General features: G+C 46.0%; 1 protein-coding gene across 2 annotated transcripts in view; it reads right to left on the bottom strand.

Moving 5' to 3' along the window:
- Positions 1 to 2,798: 2,798 nt before the first annotated feature.
- The window catches only part of TPRG1 (tumor protein p63 regulated 1), a 116,692-nt gene continuing 102,754 nt past the window's right edge, over positions 2,799 to 16,736 (bottom strand). For both annotated transcript variants that reach the window (XM_029616455.1, XM_029616454.1), the window contains exons 5-6: positions 12,211 to 12,364; positions 2,799 to 5,814 (exon numbers count right to left, since the gene is read on the bottom strand). In XM_029616455.1, the coding sequence (XP_029472315.1) occupies positions 5,620 to 5,814; positions 12,211 to 12,364 (349 nt within the window). In that variant the 3' untranslated portion in view covers positions 2,799 to 5,619. The remainder of the gene's footprint in view (positions 5,815 to 12,210; positions 12,365 to 16,736) is intronic.

The following is a 16,736-nucleotide window of genomic DNA, read 5'->3' as shown; positions in this document are numbered from 1 at the left end:
CATCACACACAGTTAGAGCCAGCCAGTTTGCCCCTTTTCTTCCTTAAATGGTCTCCCAGCATTCCTTTGGCTTCCTCCTCTACTGTTCTCTGGGCAGGCTAAACAGTACAGCCCTCGTTCTTGCAGAAAATTCGTCATTCACATAATAGCACACAAGGTTTTTTGATGTAGATTTATATTCGTTCACTTTGGCTACGGTGCCTTGCAGTCTCTGCAGGATTGAAAAACACTTTTTGGTAGGTTCAAAACATATCACTCAGATCCAGACGCAGCTTAGTCCACATTGTAAGGCTCCAGCACATGATAAGCTCGTGGAGACAGGGACCTGGTTTATAGTAGCTCGCTACAGTTGGATAATCATGTTGTTTCTTTAGAAGACTCAATTGCTGGACTTGTGTCCCAAGCAAGCATTTCTTGTTAAGGCCCAGGATCCTGCAAGTAGGAGCCTTATTTTTTTCTAAAATTTCCATGTAAATGTTGAACAACATATAATAGTATTTCCTATGCATTCTATGAACCTAATCAGCTCTCCTTCCTTTTGAGTGATAAAATTGTGCAGCCTGCTTCTTTTCTGCTGCCTTCTTCTGCTCTTACTTGATTTGTGAAAACTCTGGGAATACCTCATATAGAGCCACTGAAGGCTACAGACTAGTGCATACAGCTCTAGATAGGCGCTAGGGTGTTTTAATCATTGGAATCCCAGAGTTGGTGATAAGGAGCTATCAATTGAGTGTTACCAGTTCCGTGTGGATTCTTCAAAGAGTTATCATATAAATGTTACCAGATGTTGCGGTTCTGGCTCGCAGCGGCCAGGCCCTTACCTCCAGGTTCCCGGACCTGCTCACGCTTCCAGAGGCCTGGTTTGCGGCCTGGTTGGCTGCGTCCCCGCTGGGTCAGTGCCGTTGCAAGCCCTCCCATAGACACCCGGCTCCTAGGCGCGCGCGCCACTTAGGCGCTTTTCTAGGCCATTTCCCGCCAGTGGTGACTCCGCCCAACTTCTGACGTCACGCCGAGGCCTTGATAAGCCGGCCGCGGCCATCCAGTCTTTGCCTTGCAACAGGTTAGCTTCCTGGTTTCCTGTTGCGCTGTGCCACGGAGTGACTCGCTTCGCTTCGTCGCTCCGTTCCTGCTACAGTACCTGCCTGGTTCCTGCTTGCTTGCTACAGTACCTGCTGGTTCATGTCTGCCTGCTTGCTACAGTTCCAGAGTCCTGCTACAATTCCTGCCTGGTTCCAGTACTCTAATCCTGCTACAGTTCCTGCCTGGTTCCAGTACCCGAATTCAGCTACAGTTCCTGCCTGGTCCCAGGACCCGGAGCTTGCTACTGTTCCTGCCTGGTTCCAGTATCTGAATCCTGCTATTGTTCCTGCCTGGTTCCAGTACCTGAAACCTGCTACTGTTCCTTCCTGGTTCCAGTACCCGAAGCCCACTACAGTTCTTGCCTGGTTCCAGTACCCGAATCCTGCTACAGTTCCTGCCTGGTTCCAGAATCCGAACCTAGTTACAGTATTGCTACTGTCTTAGTCTGGTTCCAGTTACCTGTCCTGATCCACAACCCGCCTAAGTCCCAGCGGCCGAGTCCCTATGGGCTCCTCCCGGGGGGGGGGGGGGGGCTTCGACTTCCAAGAGTGAAGCCACCTAAGTCCCAGCGGTTGGGCTCCTATGGGCTCCTCCCGGGGGAGTGCCAGCTTCCAGGGTGAAGAGCATCTACGTCCTGCCTGAACATCTGCCTCCCGGCCTGCTATTCACTAGAGACATTGTCCACCTTCCCAATCTCCAGGTCGTCGGCCCAAGGGTCCACTAAACAGAGACTCCCATAACAACCAGATCCGTAGATTTCAATGTTGGAACTACTGGGTGTGCAATAGCACACTTCCATGGTGTGCAATAGCATAGCACACTTCCATGGTGTGCAATAGCATAGAACTTCTTATGCATACTTCTTATGCATAGCTCTTTGAAGAATCCACACGGAACTGGTAACACTCAATTGATAGCTTCTTGAAGAATCACCAACTCTGGGATTCCAATGATTAAAAAGCCCTAGCGCCTATCTAGAGCTGTATGCACTAGTCTATAGCCTTCAGTGGCGCTATATGAGGTATTCCCAGAGATTTCACAAACACCCCTATTTACTGAGCTGGATTTTTTGTTTTTGATATTTAATAATTCTCAGCTATTTTTGGATCTTTTACATTGGTACTTACTTGATTTGTAACATTTATTACTATAATCTTGGATGTGGTTATTTTAGAATGCTCTTGATTTAATTATTCTCTTACTGAATCTCCTGGCAATTTTTGTGGACTTGATTTGAGTTTGATAACTATAATATTTTCTTCTCACATTAATTTTCTTTGGATGCTGTATCATTTCCGATTCCCTGTTCCAAGTAAATTTTGATATATGTAATATTTGAATTTATAAATAAATAAATAAATAATAAAAAAAGTGAAAAATATAATAGTGCCATGGCCTATTATTTTCTCCACAATGTCTAACCTTTGGGGCACTGAGAAAAGTAAATGACAGTAGACTTCTCTTTCCTATCTTTGTGTGTAAGAAAACACTCTTTATGTGGGCAGTCATTTCAGCTACTTTGCGTTCTTGGGTATTTGCCAAGAAAGGAACAGGATGCTAGAATTTACACGGTGCATTTGTGGTTTGAGTTAGATATTCATGTTTTGGGGGTTTTTTTGTAGGGGAGGAGTTACAATCATTCCTTAAAAGATTTGTGAATGAAAAGAGGGCATTCAAAAAAGAAAAATCTCTTCATATTACAAACCACAGAAATGCAATCGGAGCAATACATTTTTTTTATTGGAACGGGCACAGTTCATGAACAGGTACTGAATTTGACAGAATTTTCTGAATTTTTCCATGAGGCAGACATTAATTAGAGATCACTATGAAAGCTTTGAACTTTGAACAACACACTAACAACAACAAAAAAATTGTCTCTGTTCTTTTCGATTGCTGGGGTGGGGTTGAAGCATTTGAAAACAAGGTTTGGTAATGTTTTCTGTTAAAGAAGTGTTGTGGAAGATAATGGAGACATGCCATAGTCACACACAGTCACAATAACATTTTCATTTTTCTCGCTTCAGTCTAAGGCCCTAGTTCTCAACACTCTGAACCAGGTCTGGCTTTCAGGTTCATATAAATATGCAAATTATCCTTATTTTCCCCCCAATCCAGTTCTTGCACATATATCTCTCTCTCTCTCTATCTCTGTGCGTTTGCTCTGAAGACCCCAGACCTGGTTAAAGGGCTGCGAGTGCCGAGTTTGCTAACCACTGGTTTAAGGCCATTACAGTAGAAGCATTTAACTTGCCGTTTCACTGTTGGGCATGTCAGTGACATAACTATAGCGCCAGCCTCTGGAATCTGTCCGCGGTTTTATAGCAATTCAGCAACCAGTAGCCAACGGAGATGCACAAGCCAGTATGGTGACTGCTGGCAAAGTGGCCATGGATTTCTGCTGCTCCTGGCAGTATTGCGCCATCGCAGGAAGCAACATGAGCGGGAATGACCAATAAGGTACAATTACAATGAGCTTGTCCTGAAATGAGGCACAATGCGTATCACTGATTGCATCACTAGTGAATAATATGTCTCTCGCCCTGATAGGGTGATTTTCTATCACAGTGTTTTATTTAACTGCATGCATGGTAACGTTGCGATTGCCTTCTCCTTACCACCCACACGGGCAAATGGTTGCTATCCATTAAAAAGTCTGCCTAAAAATGACTGATGAACCAATTGGTAATGTCTAATCTAAATTTTCATTGACCCCTAAGCAATAGAAAAATTGTTAACCTGATTAACGTAGATTGACGAGCTACCTTGGCATTTGCACGTTCATGCCGTGGGACGTTCTGAGGCACTTGGGTGTACGCCAGTTGTATCCAGAACAAATTACTGACACAAAGTGTAGACTTGGCGCTTTAAAAGTCTGACACCGCAGTCCTGTTTTAGAGCAGTCGGAGGCAGACAGTTGCCAGTTAGAATATAGCACATCTGTACTATGTATACATATATATAAGGCTGGCAAGTATTATTGTATTTGTTTTTTTGGATTACTTTCTTGTTTTTAAGTTCCCAAAGACTTTTTATTAAATGTCATAGCTGTTGTTATTAAAAAGTTGGAGTATATTAGAAACCTCCCATCCTGACCCTCCCCTGACAGCTTTTCCTGTTATCAACAATAGTCATAATTTCTTCTTGTAAGATCTTAAGACTAGGAAACCTTGCATCATCAGTGATGCAAAATCCCATTTAATTTTTACGTTTTTGATGTGTGGCCTCAAAAGGAATTTAAGAGAGCGCTGTAACCTTTGCGCCCCTTACAGTACGTATCGAAAGTGGACATGATAAGTGGTAATAATCACCCTGGACTGATAAAATTCGCCACAGTAAAGCATTTAATGAAATTCTTTAAGCTGTTTCCCACAATTCTTGGGAGCCTGGTGGGCAGCCATGAGGGAGTCACACAGTACAACATGGGCTCCCATGTCCTGACTGCACAGCTAGGATTTTGGAAAGCATCACTATCACCTGGAAGAGCTCTTTATGGGCTGAATGTTTCATATTTGGTACATGGAACTGAAGGCCGCAGAGTTACACAGTTGGCTTAGGTTTAGTTCAGCCTTCTAGTTGCCTGCTAGCCTGTTGTGTGTGGCAGCCCAAGGGAACCAAATGACACTGGCCATCTGTGGCCAATCCTATGTCAGTGGGGGAACCTTCATCCTGAACCCCATATATCACAGTTGCAGCAGACACTAAGACACACATAGAGAAGATGGCACAGATTCCAAGTACGTCAGAAATCAAATGCTTGCTTTTGTTTCCTGTCTATGATGTTACAAATGATAATCGCACGCATTGCATGAACCAGTCGGCTCTCTTTCCAAGTGAGGTATTGCATGAATTGATCCACGCATGAATGCGCCCAAGAATCTGCCTGCAAACAGGAGAGATAATTCACAAAAAAAAAAAAAAAAAGTAAAATCAGAGCAAGAGAGAGCGAGTATTACTATATATATGTGTCATTTAAAATGCTGTACAGCCTTCTTTTAGCAAGTGGGATTCTAACCAAAGGACAAGGGAATGACTAATCTTACATTCACACTTGTAAATTGCAAGAAAAATACAGTGAAGTTTTGGGGGGGAAAAAAAGCCTGAACTGTAAGAGCTGAGCTTAGTCATTTATTTCCCCTGTTGAATCTTTGTCTAGCATGCAGTCATTCTGAATGTGGGGAGCACTCGCCATGTCTGAGGTGACCGTTCCATACAGACTCCAGAGGAAGCAGAGATGGTTTGGCTTTTCCCACCCTGTACTGCAGTCGGCCGAGTTCTGAGGCGTACGGCTTACTGCGTCAAGAGACACAGGGAACCGGCGTTTAGAACAGCTTGAAAAAAGCTGGCATGAACTGTCTCCTGGGGACCCTGCACTTGGAGGCTTCATGCAGTCAGATCAATATTACACAAAAGGAAAACTATACTCCTATAAGCAAATAAGGACATCTCAACCTATGAGAATGGCTCTAAAAAAAAGAGAGAGAGACAGTATTCTCAGTTTGGTTTCAGGCCAAAAAATGGAAAAAAAGAGCCTTGGTTTCAAAAGCCCACGCTGCCTCGGGCAAGCGAATAGCCAAGTTTGTTCCGGTTCCCGATGAAAGACATTAATCCCGCGTAGGTCTCGATGAGAATTGGCTGGTTTAAGACCAAGGCTCCGTTGGCTCTTCCAGGGACAGGGTTCTTGGCATGGGCGTTCTGAACCGCTTGCGCCAGCTGAGCAGTGAAATTATCCAGCTGAGGAAAATCAGAGAAACACAAGAGAGTCATCCTTAACTCCATGCTAGGACATAAATGCCTTCCCCCCTTTCTGATAGGCCATCAGGAATCCCTAACTTCAGTTCAAAAAAGAAACAACAGTAATAGCATTGGGTCAGTGCAGAAATTAACGTGATTATATCCTTTACATGCAATACTATATTTACGGTACGGTCATGTAGGGGAAACAACAGATATTGTTTCAATTGGCTATGAAAAATCTAGCAGTGATTTGTTGGTCGGCTTCATGTGAACCCGCATCAGATGTTTTTCATGTACAATCAGTTAACCAATGGTAAACTATGAAATCAAGGTTACGATTTTAATCCCACTACTGCCACTTCTCGTATGTCACTAAGGCCTAGATTTACTAAAACACCGCGGCGGCGTGAATCGCGCGGCACAGGGGGGCGGGCCTGCGATAGCCGGCAGCGATCGCACCTCCGCGGTGCAATCGCTGCCGGCTTTCGCACCCAATAGCGCCAACGTAAAAGGTGGTGCTATTGGGCGCGAAATAGGAAGCGAAAAGGCTCCTTACCTTTTCGCCGTCCACGCTGTCTTTGCGGCGTCCGCCCTGACTCCTCCTCTTCCGGGGCAGACACCGCCCCGACTCCGCCCCTTTTTAGCTAGCGCACGCGAAAAGGAACTTTTCGCATGCGAAACGTCCCTTTTCGCGTGCGCTAGCTTTAAAAAAATGACCCCCTTAGCTTCTTAATATCAGCGAACTTAATCTGTTTTTTTCATGTGCTTTCCTGAATATTTTGCTGTCTATCCTTTGCTGCTGCACTGAAACTGACTGCCTAATTTCTACCCTTGAATTGACGGTTTCAGCATATGGGTGGATATGGAGAGAATTAATTTAAGATAATAAGAACATAAAATATGCCATGCTGGGTCAAATCAAAGGTCCATCAAGCTGACCACCCCTATCTCCAACAGTAGCCAATCTGGATGAAAAGTATTTATTTAAATATTTATATGCTGCTCCATCCAAGGATCTGAGTGGCTTCCATTAAAAGCAATCATAAAATCATTACAATTAGCAATCCCAAACAATAGATCCATTTCCTGATTCTCACTCCCTGGGGGATGAGTGGTGGTTGCCCCATATCTGTCTGGCTAATAATGGTTCATGGACTCTGGGAATTTGTCCAAACCCTTTCTAAACCCAGCTAAGCTAGAAGGCTTGACCACACCCACTAGCAACAAGTTCCACAGCTTAATTTTGCAGTGAACGGAAAGCTACTTTCTCTGATTTGTTTTAAATCTGCTGGTTGCATGTTTCATGGAGCATCCCCTGGTTCCAGAACTATTTGAACGGGTAAATAACTGTTCCCCATTTGTCTGTTCCACCCCCACGTATGATTTCACTAACTTCTATCATATATCCCTTCTCAGCCAAATATTTGTATTCCTCAGTTTTAGATCTGCAGGCTGGGTCTTTGGTAGTCACAGAAGGCGGCCGCTAGCCACTTCAATGACCCGGTGAGTCAGTTCTCCCCTTTTGCTCTTCTCAGATTTGAAGGAAGTCCGTTCCACCTTTCCTTCCTAGTGAAAGAGTTAAGAGGTTGTCTAAGAACTTGACGAAAGCCTCAGTTCCTTCAGGGCTCTCGTCACTTGCAGGAGGAAAACGAGTTGCTCGATTATTTTTTGAAAAAGGTTAGGAGTTTTTTGGGGGGTTTTTTGCGCCTGGAGATTGGGGGCATTGGAAACTGTGCCGTTCCCTCCCTGCGTCACTCAGCCTGAGGGGGGCTCCGTGGCAACCCAACAGACATTCTGGAAGGCGGAGCCACTCGGGAGGAGAAAGGAGAGGGCCGCCGGGCCTGGTGCTCACCCAGAGCAGTCCAACCGACTCAATGCCTACCCAATACGTGGAGGAGGAAAGGAGCGGCGAGAACAGCATACCTCCTGTTTATAAAGGAGCCCTAACATTTACTTCTAGGGAGAGCCATACAATCCAGAAAGGACCAGAGTGGGCCCCAAGGGGGGAACAAATTTACTGACTGAATGCGTCAATGGGCAGTAAGGATGCCAAGCCCCCCCCCCCCCAAAAAAAATGTACCAGATGACCAAGTTCTTTTAATTGAAGAAATTTTATCAGCAAAATGTGTGTTCTGTCGGAAAACCAATACTGTGTGAGGAGTCTTTAATGGGGGAAAAAAAAAAAAAAGAGCACTGTTGGACACCCAAGGCCTTTAAGTGGTGCTCCCTCCCCTGCGTTGGAAAAGGGCGCGGTGAGCGAGAAAGTCCCACCCCACCGGCCTCTGCAGCCCCCGCTCAGTGAGGACCACGCAAGCAGAAAATCTGGGTTCACTTCTTAGCGCTGGTCTTCTGCTCCCCCAGGCGGGCTAAGGCAGAGGATGCTGCGGAGGGCATTCACGGCCTTGGGTCTGGGAGGGAGGGAGCCTCATCCCTTTATCAAAAGCGACACCTAGAGGTCAGAATTGGCATTCACGCTAGCCGGCTTCCGGCAGGAGCCGCATATTGTGGCCTCTGGCTGCGGTCTGTCCCCGTAACGTCTGGGCTGAGTTGAGGGGGGGGGGGGGGGGGAGGGAGAAAAAAACTCAGGTATTTGGGAATGAAGACTCATGATGGCGTAGACCAACAGATTCCAGTTCTGACTGAGCTCGAAGCTCATAAATTCAGGAGGAAACCGCCAGGTTCGGGGGAAAAAAAATATTCACAGAAAGCGGGCTCCTAAAATATTTTTCCTCATTCTCTACTAATGAGGGAAACTTTAGAAAATGGGGGCATTTCTAGTGCAAACCTGGGGAAAGAGCTCCTCCAGATCTATCGTCCGTGCAGCTGGAAGTAAATCTTCATGGAAGAGAGCAAAATATCTCCTGGGTCGGCCGAGAAAACAATTCAGTCAGCTGAATACCTACAAGACACTCCGACATTTACACAAACCAGGGCTTTTGTAGAATTAAGAGAGTGCCCCGGGGATTGAAAATCCCAAGGCTGGGTACCCTGGGCACGTAGGACAAGGAGAAGGGAGAGGCAAAGATCACTGAATTACTGTTTGTCCGTGTGGAGTCATCTCATGCCACTGCATATGAATTAGATGTCATTGTATCTGTGGGATTGTTCATCAGCAAAATATTGTGTTTCTGTCTTCTTTTTTATTTTTTTTAACTGCTTGCAGGTATTGCACAGTTCAGTGGTTGGAGGGAGGGGGAAAAATACCGTCATTCACTTCCTGTGTGTGTGTGTGTGTGTGTGTGTGTGTGTGTGTGTGTGTGTGTGTATAGAAATGACATTTTTCAGCTCGCGGGTGCAGATTCCAGGGCACCGTAGTCACTCGTGCCTCATGGCCCTGCTCCAGGGCACACAAGTAACACATGGATTGCTCAAATACCAGCCCTTCCTCTTCAGACTGTCCCCCGGAATACAGGGCCCTCTCATCAAGGTTTCCTAACTCTACGTCTAATCCTAGGTTCAACTGGCTAGAAAGCTGTTGTTATTGGGGAAAGAGGGGGATTCAGGCGTCACCCGCATGTCAGTCTCTCCTGGGTGCTCGTTGACTCAAATGCCGAGTATGCTAGGTCCCGTAAGCAGTAACCAGAAGGTGCTACATGCATTTCAAACAGAAGCCAGTTAGTAATTTGGTGAATTTTTATTGTATGTTAATAATTGTTGTTTTTACATTTGAGTATTTGTTATGTAATCTTACTTTATTTTAAGTATTTATAAGATTGAGGTTTCCTTTATGATTGGTTTAAATTTTATTGTGATAAATTGTATTTTATGTTTTTATTTTATTTAAAAATACTCTGTAAACCGGTGTGAAGGTATTTACCAACATCGCTATAGAAAATCAAGGAAATAAATAAATAAATAAATAAATAAATAAGACCAGAGCAGACAGCAGCTCTGCTTTAAGTCATAGAAAGCACAGTGGGCCCTGCCCATTATACCACCCCCTCGGATACGTTCCCAGTCACAAGGTCAAAGGTAAATCGACTTAACATCTCAATACACCTGTGACCTGATGCTGGAGCACGTTTAAGAGGTCAACGTTTCAAACCGAATCTGGCCGGCCGCCCATGGACGTAGGCAGCTGGATCTTACTGGAGTGAACATTTCCTTCGATGGAGCAGTTAATGGTACCCACCCGGTTTAAACTGGTAAAACTGGGCGGCCATATTTGACCGTTAAAGATATGAGCATCCGAGGAGGCGGGAAGGGTGGGCAGACCTAGGTGGCAGGCGCTTAAATTTCAGCACCAGCTGCGTCTGAGGACAAGGAAAGCTGGCAAGATTCAAAGCCAGTGTTCAGCCGCTACCTAGCCCGAGGCTGTCGCTGAGAATGGACTTCGACTTTGCCACTCAGCAGCGTTTTTGGAAGCACGTCCCCGAGAGCACAGGCATTCTTTTTCTCTTAAAAATGCATAAAAGCTGAAAATAAATGCCCGAACTTTCAAAGGCCACGCGCTCAAACCCCGTATTTTACGCGCGCGCTTGGCCTTTGAAAGTTCGGGCATTTATTTTCAGCTTTTATGCATTTTTAAGAGAAAACGTGCTTCCAAAAACGCTGCTTCCAAAAACGCTGCTGAGTGGCCTTGCGTGTGCATTTTAAAACGGTGCCCGGCCACGTGCATAAACCCCGCCACGCGCACAAGTGCCGGACCTCTCCGGGGGGGGGAGAAGATCACAACACTCCCAGTATCAGGGATACGGCACTGCATGCAGGAAGATCATAACGCTCCCGGTATCAGGGATAGGGCATTGTGTGCAGGAAGATCACAACACCCCTGGTATCAGGGATAGGGCACTGTGTGCAGGAAGATCACAACACTCCCGGTATCAGGGATAGGGCATTGTGTGCAGGAAGATCACAACACTCCTGGTATTAGGGATAGGGCACTGTGTGCAGGAAGATCACAACACTCCTGGTATTAGGGATAGGGCACTGCATGCAGGAAGATCACAACACTCCCGGTATCAGGGTTAGGGCACTGTGTGCAGGAAGATCACAACACTCCCAGTATCAGGCATAGGGCACTGAGTGCAGGAAGATCACAACACTCCTGGTATTAGGGATATGGCACTGCATGTAGGAAGATCACAACACCCTGGTATCAGGGATAGGGCACTGCGTGCAGGAAGATCACAACACTCCCAGTATCAGGGATACGGCACTGCATGCAGGAAGATCACAACGCTCCCTGTATCAGGGATAGGGCAGGGCACAAGTTCTAGTCACATTGACTGATCACATTACTTTTTTCGTCAAGCTACCAACTGTTTCCATTTCCCATTCCCCATATATTGTCAGTGGGAACCTTGGTAACATGAATAAATAAGAGGGCAGCCAATAGGAATACATATTCATTCCTAAACTGACCTTAACTGACCTGAAAAATGTCAAATTGTATCATTTTCTGTTAGTGCGCACTAACAATGGTTAGTGCGCACTAATTCCCGGTTAGTGCACACTAATCGGAAAAACCGATTTTTTAGCTAAAAAATCGTGCCAAACACGATTTTCTTCTCCTGCCAGACGATTTCGATCGTTAAGACGATAGGGCACAAGATTCACATCCCTAGTTGGTATGGATATACCATGTAAAGAGATGGCACCGCCTTACTGTTCATAATGCAAACATGAGCATCAGGGGTGATAGGGCTAGACGTGCTTTACGGCTTACTGGCTGGATGGATAAGGTACCCCCACCTCGAACTGTGCTGTGGTGGGTCACCTCTATTGGGCCGATGCAATACCATGCTCAGCAGCTAGTGCACGGTTTAACGTGCAATTGGATGCACGTTTTGAACGTGCATCCATAACCCCCAAAGCAACAAGGGGATCAGCGCATCCAAAACGCGCGTCCAAATCATCGCGTGGCTAATAGCGCTCATCACATGTAAATTCCATGTAGATGAGCGCTATTAGCTGACCGCTGTGATGCAAAAAATTTCCCGCACGGCCAATGCGTACGCCATGCTCAAAGGTGCATTGTTAAAAAGAAAAACCCTGCTTTATGTGATTCTTTCTAACAGTATCATAGCCAAGTAGAAGGAACCAAATAAAGAAGATTTAGCTAAAAAAAATAGTTTTCGGGAAAAAAAAATTCTGGACGCCCGTGTATCTTATGCGTGTCTATGCCGGTAGCAGGAGAAAAACGGACGCTCGTAGGTTGAGCGTCCGTTTTCTCAACCCGCTTGACAGCCACCTCTCCTGGGCGCCCGATGCCGAGGAGGTGCTAGGGACGCACAAATTTTCCCCTAATTTAAATATTGCGTTGCGCGCGCCCAGGAGAAGTGGCCGGGTGCGCATGAGGAAAAAAAAACCAGGCGCTCAACCCTGAGCGCCCGTTTTCTGCACACAAATATTGCATCTGCCCCCCCCCCCCCAATGAGTGGTCTGCGTTACCTGGCAGATGGTGACGAATCTCTCGCTGCAGTTCTTCATTGGGTGTTCGGTGAATGTGGTATAAGGGAAATCCGAGGAAAAGGGGTTCCAGCGGGACAGAAACGACGGCTCGCGCAGTTTATCCCAGTAGATGCGTACGCCTTCACCTTCTCTTCTGGAAAAACAACAGCGCGGAGAATATTATGACTACACGCAGGAGTCAGGAAAAAAAGGAGCTGTAACTGGCACAGGCTTTTCAGTCGAGCGACATACTCTAAATCGTCTTGTTCGGAAACCTGAAAATCTGATAATATTACAGGGGGCGGCCTGAGTGAGCACGACATGGTGCTCATCCCGATTTAGCACCAACAGACCAAACTGCCAAAGAGTTGCTGATTTCAGTGACGATTGATCGACAGGCTGCTTCATTAAAAAAAAAAACAAAGTTCCCTTTGGGAATCAGCAGATTGCCAGCAAAGCCTGGAACTTTCCAGCAGTCTGCAGGGTATTATCTCTACAGGGCCTAGAAGGGTTAGCCTCCTACATACGTCTCACTGCTTCAGATCAGGCTGGTTACTTCCATTTGGGTGGTATTTATAAAACAGCGACCTAGTATTTGTCAATGAATATAAAATAGAAAGAGAAACTTCAGTGGTGTGATTTCTTTATTTGACTTGTGCCGAAATTATCGACCACAAATTTTTTATGCTGGAACATCTCATCGTGCAGAGTGGCTTCTATTCCTGTTCCACCCCCCAACACGTTCCCGGTTCTGAGCCACAATGAGAGGCGAGCGGGCCTGGCATAACATTGCTGATTCTTGGTCAATGACATGGCACAGAGCAGTGAGAAAAGGTGGGAGCTGCTCAGGGTTACAGGATGTGTTGCGTGTTTTCGAACCATGAGCACTGACAAAACTAACCAAAAACCCTGTTTTGTTCCTTGCCTACCCCCCCTAGGAATCCGAGCTATTCCAAAACAAGAGGAGCAGAGAAGGCCCATGCCATGAACCCTCAGTTCTCAGCCACAGAAAAGGCAATGCAGAATTATTTTCCCTGTAGTTACGACCCTTGGGTACTAGAATGAACTCTGGTGTACTGTGTGTCCTTCCCCCACAGGTAGACAAAACACACAATTATTGTGCAAAAAAAAAAAAAACCACATTCTTGGCAATAACCCTGTTCCGCATTCAGACCTTAGGAATTAGATCTGAAAGCTGAAACCCAATAATTTTTTCATGTAATCCTTTAAACGAAATGCAGACATGGCAGACCTTCCCCCATGCTTGCAAAACTTAACGTTCCCATTTTAGCTCAGCAGAGGTGGCTGGTGCGTGTCTGGCAACCCGAGGCCAGCTCAGCACCTATGTGTGGTTAATGGAGCATGCTGGCTTCATTCCACAAAAACATCCTCAGACAATGGACTATATTTACCGCCTCGTACAGTCAGTGCGTGTGCCATGTGCAAGCATTCTCGTCCAAAGGGGATGAACTCATTTCAATCTAGCTTTGAATAACAGGAGCATTATGCTCTTGCCAGGTTCTCTCTCCCCCCCCTGAATGCAGTTCACCAGCTGGGTCATTGCCTTCCATCACTATAGCATTTCTGTTTCTGACAATAGCCAGGTACTCCAAGAATCTGGCATGAGTGCATGAAGACCCATCTAAGATAGCTGAACTTCCGGCAGGATGGGCAAAGCCATCGGCTGAGCTCCTGGCAGTGCTCTGTGGATCCTTGGAGAGCACCACAGAAGGGTCACCAGCAAGGTCCAAACCGCATCCTCCGTCCCTGCGCTGGAGGGTCGGGTTACGATGATATCAGGTTAATAAGTTAAAGGAGCCTTCCGCGAGGCCTGCACGGTTCTGTTCCTTTAACACAACTGCAATACGGTTTTATCTAGCATTTTCCATGTGAAGGCATCTGAAACACACCATGGCGATGCAAACAGATGAATGAAATTAAAGGGAAGAGAGTGAAGGTAGCAACCCAGGGAAATGACTGAATGCCAAATATGCATAGTAAGATAGTAATGGCGGCAAAAAAAAAAAGACCAAATGGTCCATCCAGTCTGCCCAGCAAGCTTCTTACGGTAGTAACTGCCGCTCCGTGCAGGTTACCCCCAGGCCTTATGTTAAAGGTGGTAATACTTACAATCAAAACCAAGCAACTCTCAAACCCATAACAAAATTACTTCTAGCAACGTTTTTATGGGGTGAGCAGCCTTCCGGATAATTCAGACACTGCTGCTGCTGCTTGAACATGCTTTGCTTTTGGACTTGGCTCTAGCTGCAGCCCAGTGCTTTATCCCTTGACGTCTGCATATCAGTACCCGACCGTAAAATTTGAGGCCAGCATTGGCCATGTCCAGAATCCAGTTCCCCATCCCTACCCGCTGCCATCAAAGCAGAGAGCAATGGTGCAGCTGCCTCAAAAGCAACAAGGCTAATTGGTTAAGGGCAGTAATGCCCATTGCCCTCTGCTAAGGATGGTAACTGCCGCTCTGTGCGGGTTACCCCCATGCACCCTTTTATTCCTTATCATCCACAAAAATCTTTTAGGGATCCGCAGAGTTCACCCCATTGCCCTTCCGATTTTGCTTCCTATTTTCATTCTCACCACCACCACAGGCTGAGATGCTGGAGAGGTGAGTGTCAGAATCAAAGGCAGCAGGGGAAGGGTTAGTTTTCAGACAGGACGGGAAAATGTGCAAAAGTTAATTCACAATAAAAACAAACAAACCAACGTAGCGGAGGTGGGGGATTAGAATCACGCCTCTCGATATCTTGGGTTTTTTTTACAGGGGTGTTTGGCCTGGACACAAGAACTGTAAGACTGGCATATGTGAAATTCTGCTTTCCCCTGCACGGAATAAATTTAAAAAGTCATTGAATATAAGTTTATCGATAGGAGGCAGGGGAAAATGCTGCACATGAAGTCTGCTCCAGAACGGGGGCTTGGGAGAGGCAGAGAGGCAGACAGCCAGATTGTCCTGGTTCTCCGGAACCAGCAGGATGGAGATGGATTCGGGTCGACTGCGGGTTTTGCTGCCGGCCACCTGCTTTCCATGGACCCCCCCCCCCCCAGAAGATGCGATGGCTCTGTTTCTAGTCATTTGAAATGTTCATTTATTTGGTTTTTTTGTTACGGTAAAAACCGGAGCCGATCGTGTGCTTTAGATATAAAGCTGTGGGTCCCTCACTCCGTGTTTTATTGTACAGCAGGCTGCTGGGAGCATCTGCGCTTCAGAGGCTTCACTAAAAAAGTGACACCCAGAAAAGTCTGAATAGCTGCAGTTTACCTGTACTTTAAGTACCAAAAAAAAAAAATGGATTTGAAACCTAGCAAGGATAAGCCTTACCTTTTGAAAGTTTTAAGCCTAATTTATGCAACATTAAGACATATTTTGGGCATAATCCTTTAAGCCCAGGAAGTTTAGATCTTGGCTGCTTTAATCGCGCTAGAAGATTTCACGTTTTCTTTTTTTTTTTTTTTTAACCTTTGCTCACAAGATTTGATTTTTACTGCTTAGTGGTTACTGAAATAAGCTTCCAGTTTGCGGTACCCGTATACTGCAGATCCAGTACTTCTCTCATTCCTTCCACCGACTTGAAAATCTCACCTTTTTTTTTTCAGTTCACTATTTACTTTACAAACACGTCCGGGTCGTTTTGAGGATCTGGGTCAGTCTTGATGCGGCTTCGGCATGAAAATCTCATGACGGCATGAAGATGGGCTGGCAGCCCTACCTCTCTCCTCCTACCTACCTCTCATATGCACATTGCCTGCAGGAGATTTCTGCAGATTTTTTTTTCCCCCTCCTAGAGCAATCTAGGAAATCAAATCTCTGGACAAAAGATAATGCTATTTCCAAACTGCGCGTGCAGTTAAGTTAAGGCTGGCTCGTGATCCTTTTCTACTAAACTCTAAACGGGGCGAGCTTGGCCAATCCCTGCTGATGAGCTCAGGACTCAGCTTTCCATGCTCTCTTTGTATTTCACATGCACCCAAGGTCACGCTTTCATGAGCCTCCGATGAGTTCCCCCCCCCCCCCCCCCCCCCACACACACTTTACCCCTGGGGCAAAGAATGGCAAGGCAGTTTAAAAAGCATCACAGCCAACCAAGTCCGAAGTACTCTGGGTTATGTGGTGCCGCCTTAAACCGACGCTCCTCGGACTATCAGGAGTTTGATTCTGGGAAAACAAACTCACTGGGCCTGATTTTAAAAAGCATTTACTCGAGTAAAACAGGGTTTTACTCGAGTAAATGCACTTTACTTGAGTAAGTGGGCTTTTGAAAATTGCTATAATATATGCCATTGAATTGTCCATAGGATTTACTTGTGTAAGTGCACTTTACTCCAGTAAATGGCTTTTGGAAATTGCTACAATAGTAGTTACATTTACATGCGTAACTCCTTTTGAAAATTACCCCCACTGGGTCTGGAGGGGCTCACAGGTGGCTTCAACGGCGCTGGCGCCTCAGAGCAGAACGGCAAATTCTCCCAAGAGGCTGAGAAAGTGAGCCCACCCCCCCTCCCCCCTTCCT

Source organism: Rhinatrema bivittatum, chromosome 9 (genome assembly GCF_901001135.1).
Source record: "Rhinatrema bivittatum chromosome 9, aRhiBiv1.1, whole genome shotgun sequence".
Classification (NCBI taxonomy): domain Eukaryota; kingdom Metazoa; phylum Chordata; class Amphibia; order Gymnophiona; family Rhinatrematidae; genus Rhinatrema; species Rhinatrema bivittatum.
This window is presented reverse-complemented; position numbering and strand designations above follow the sequence as displayed.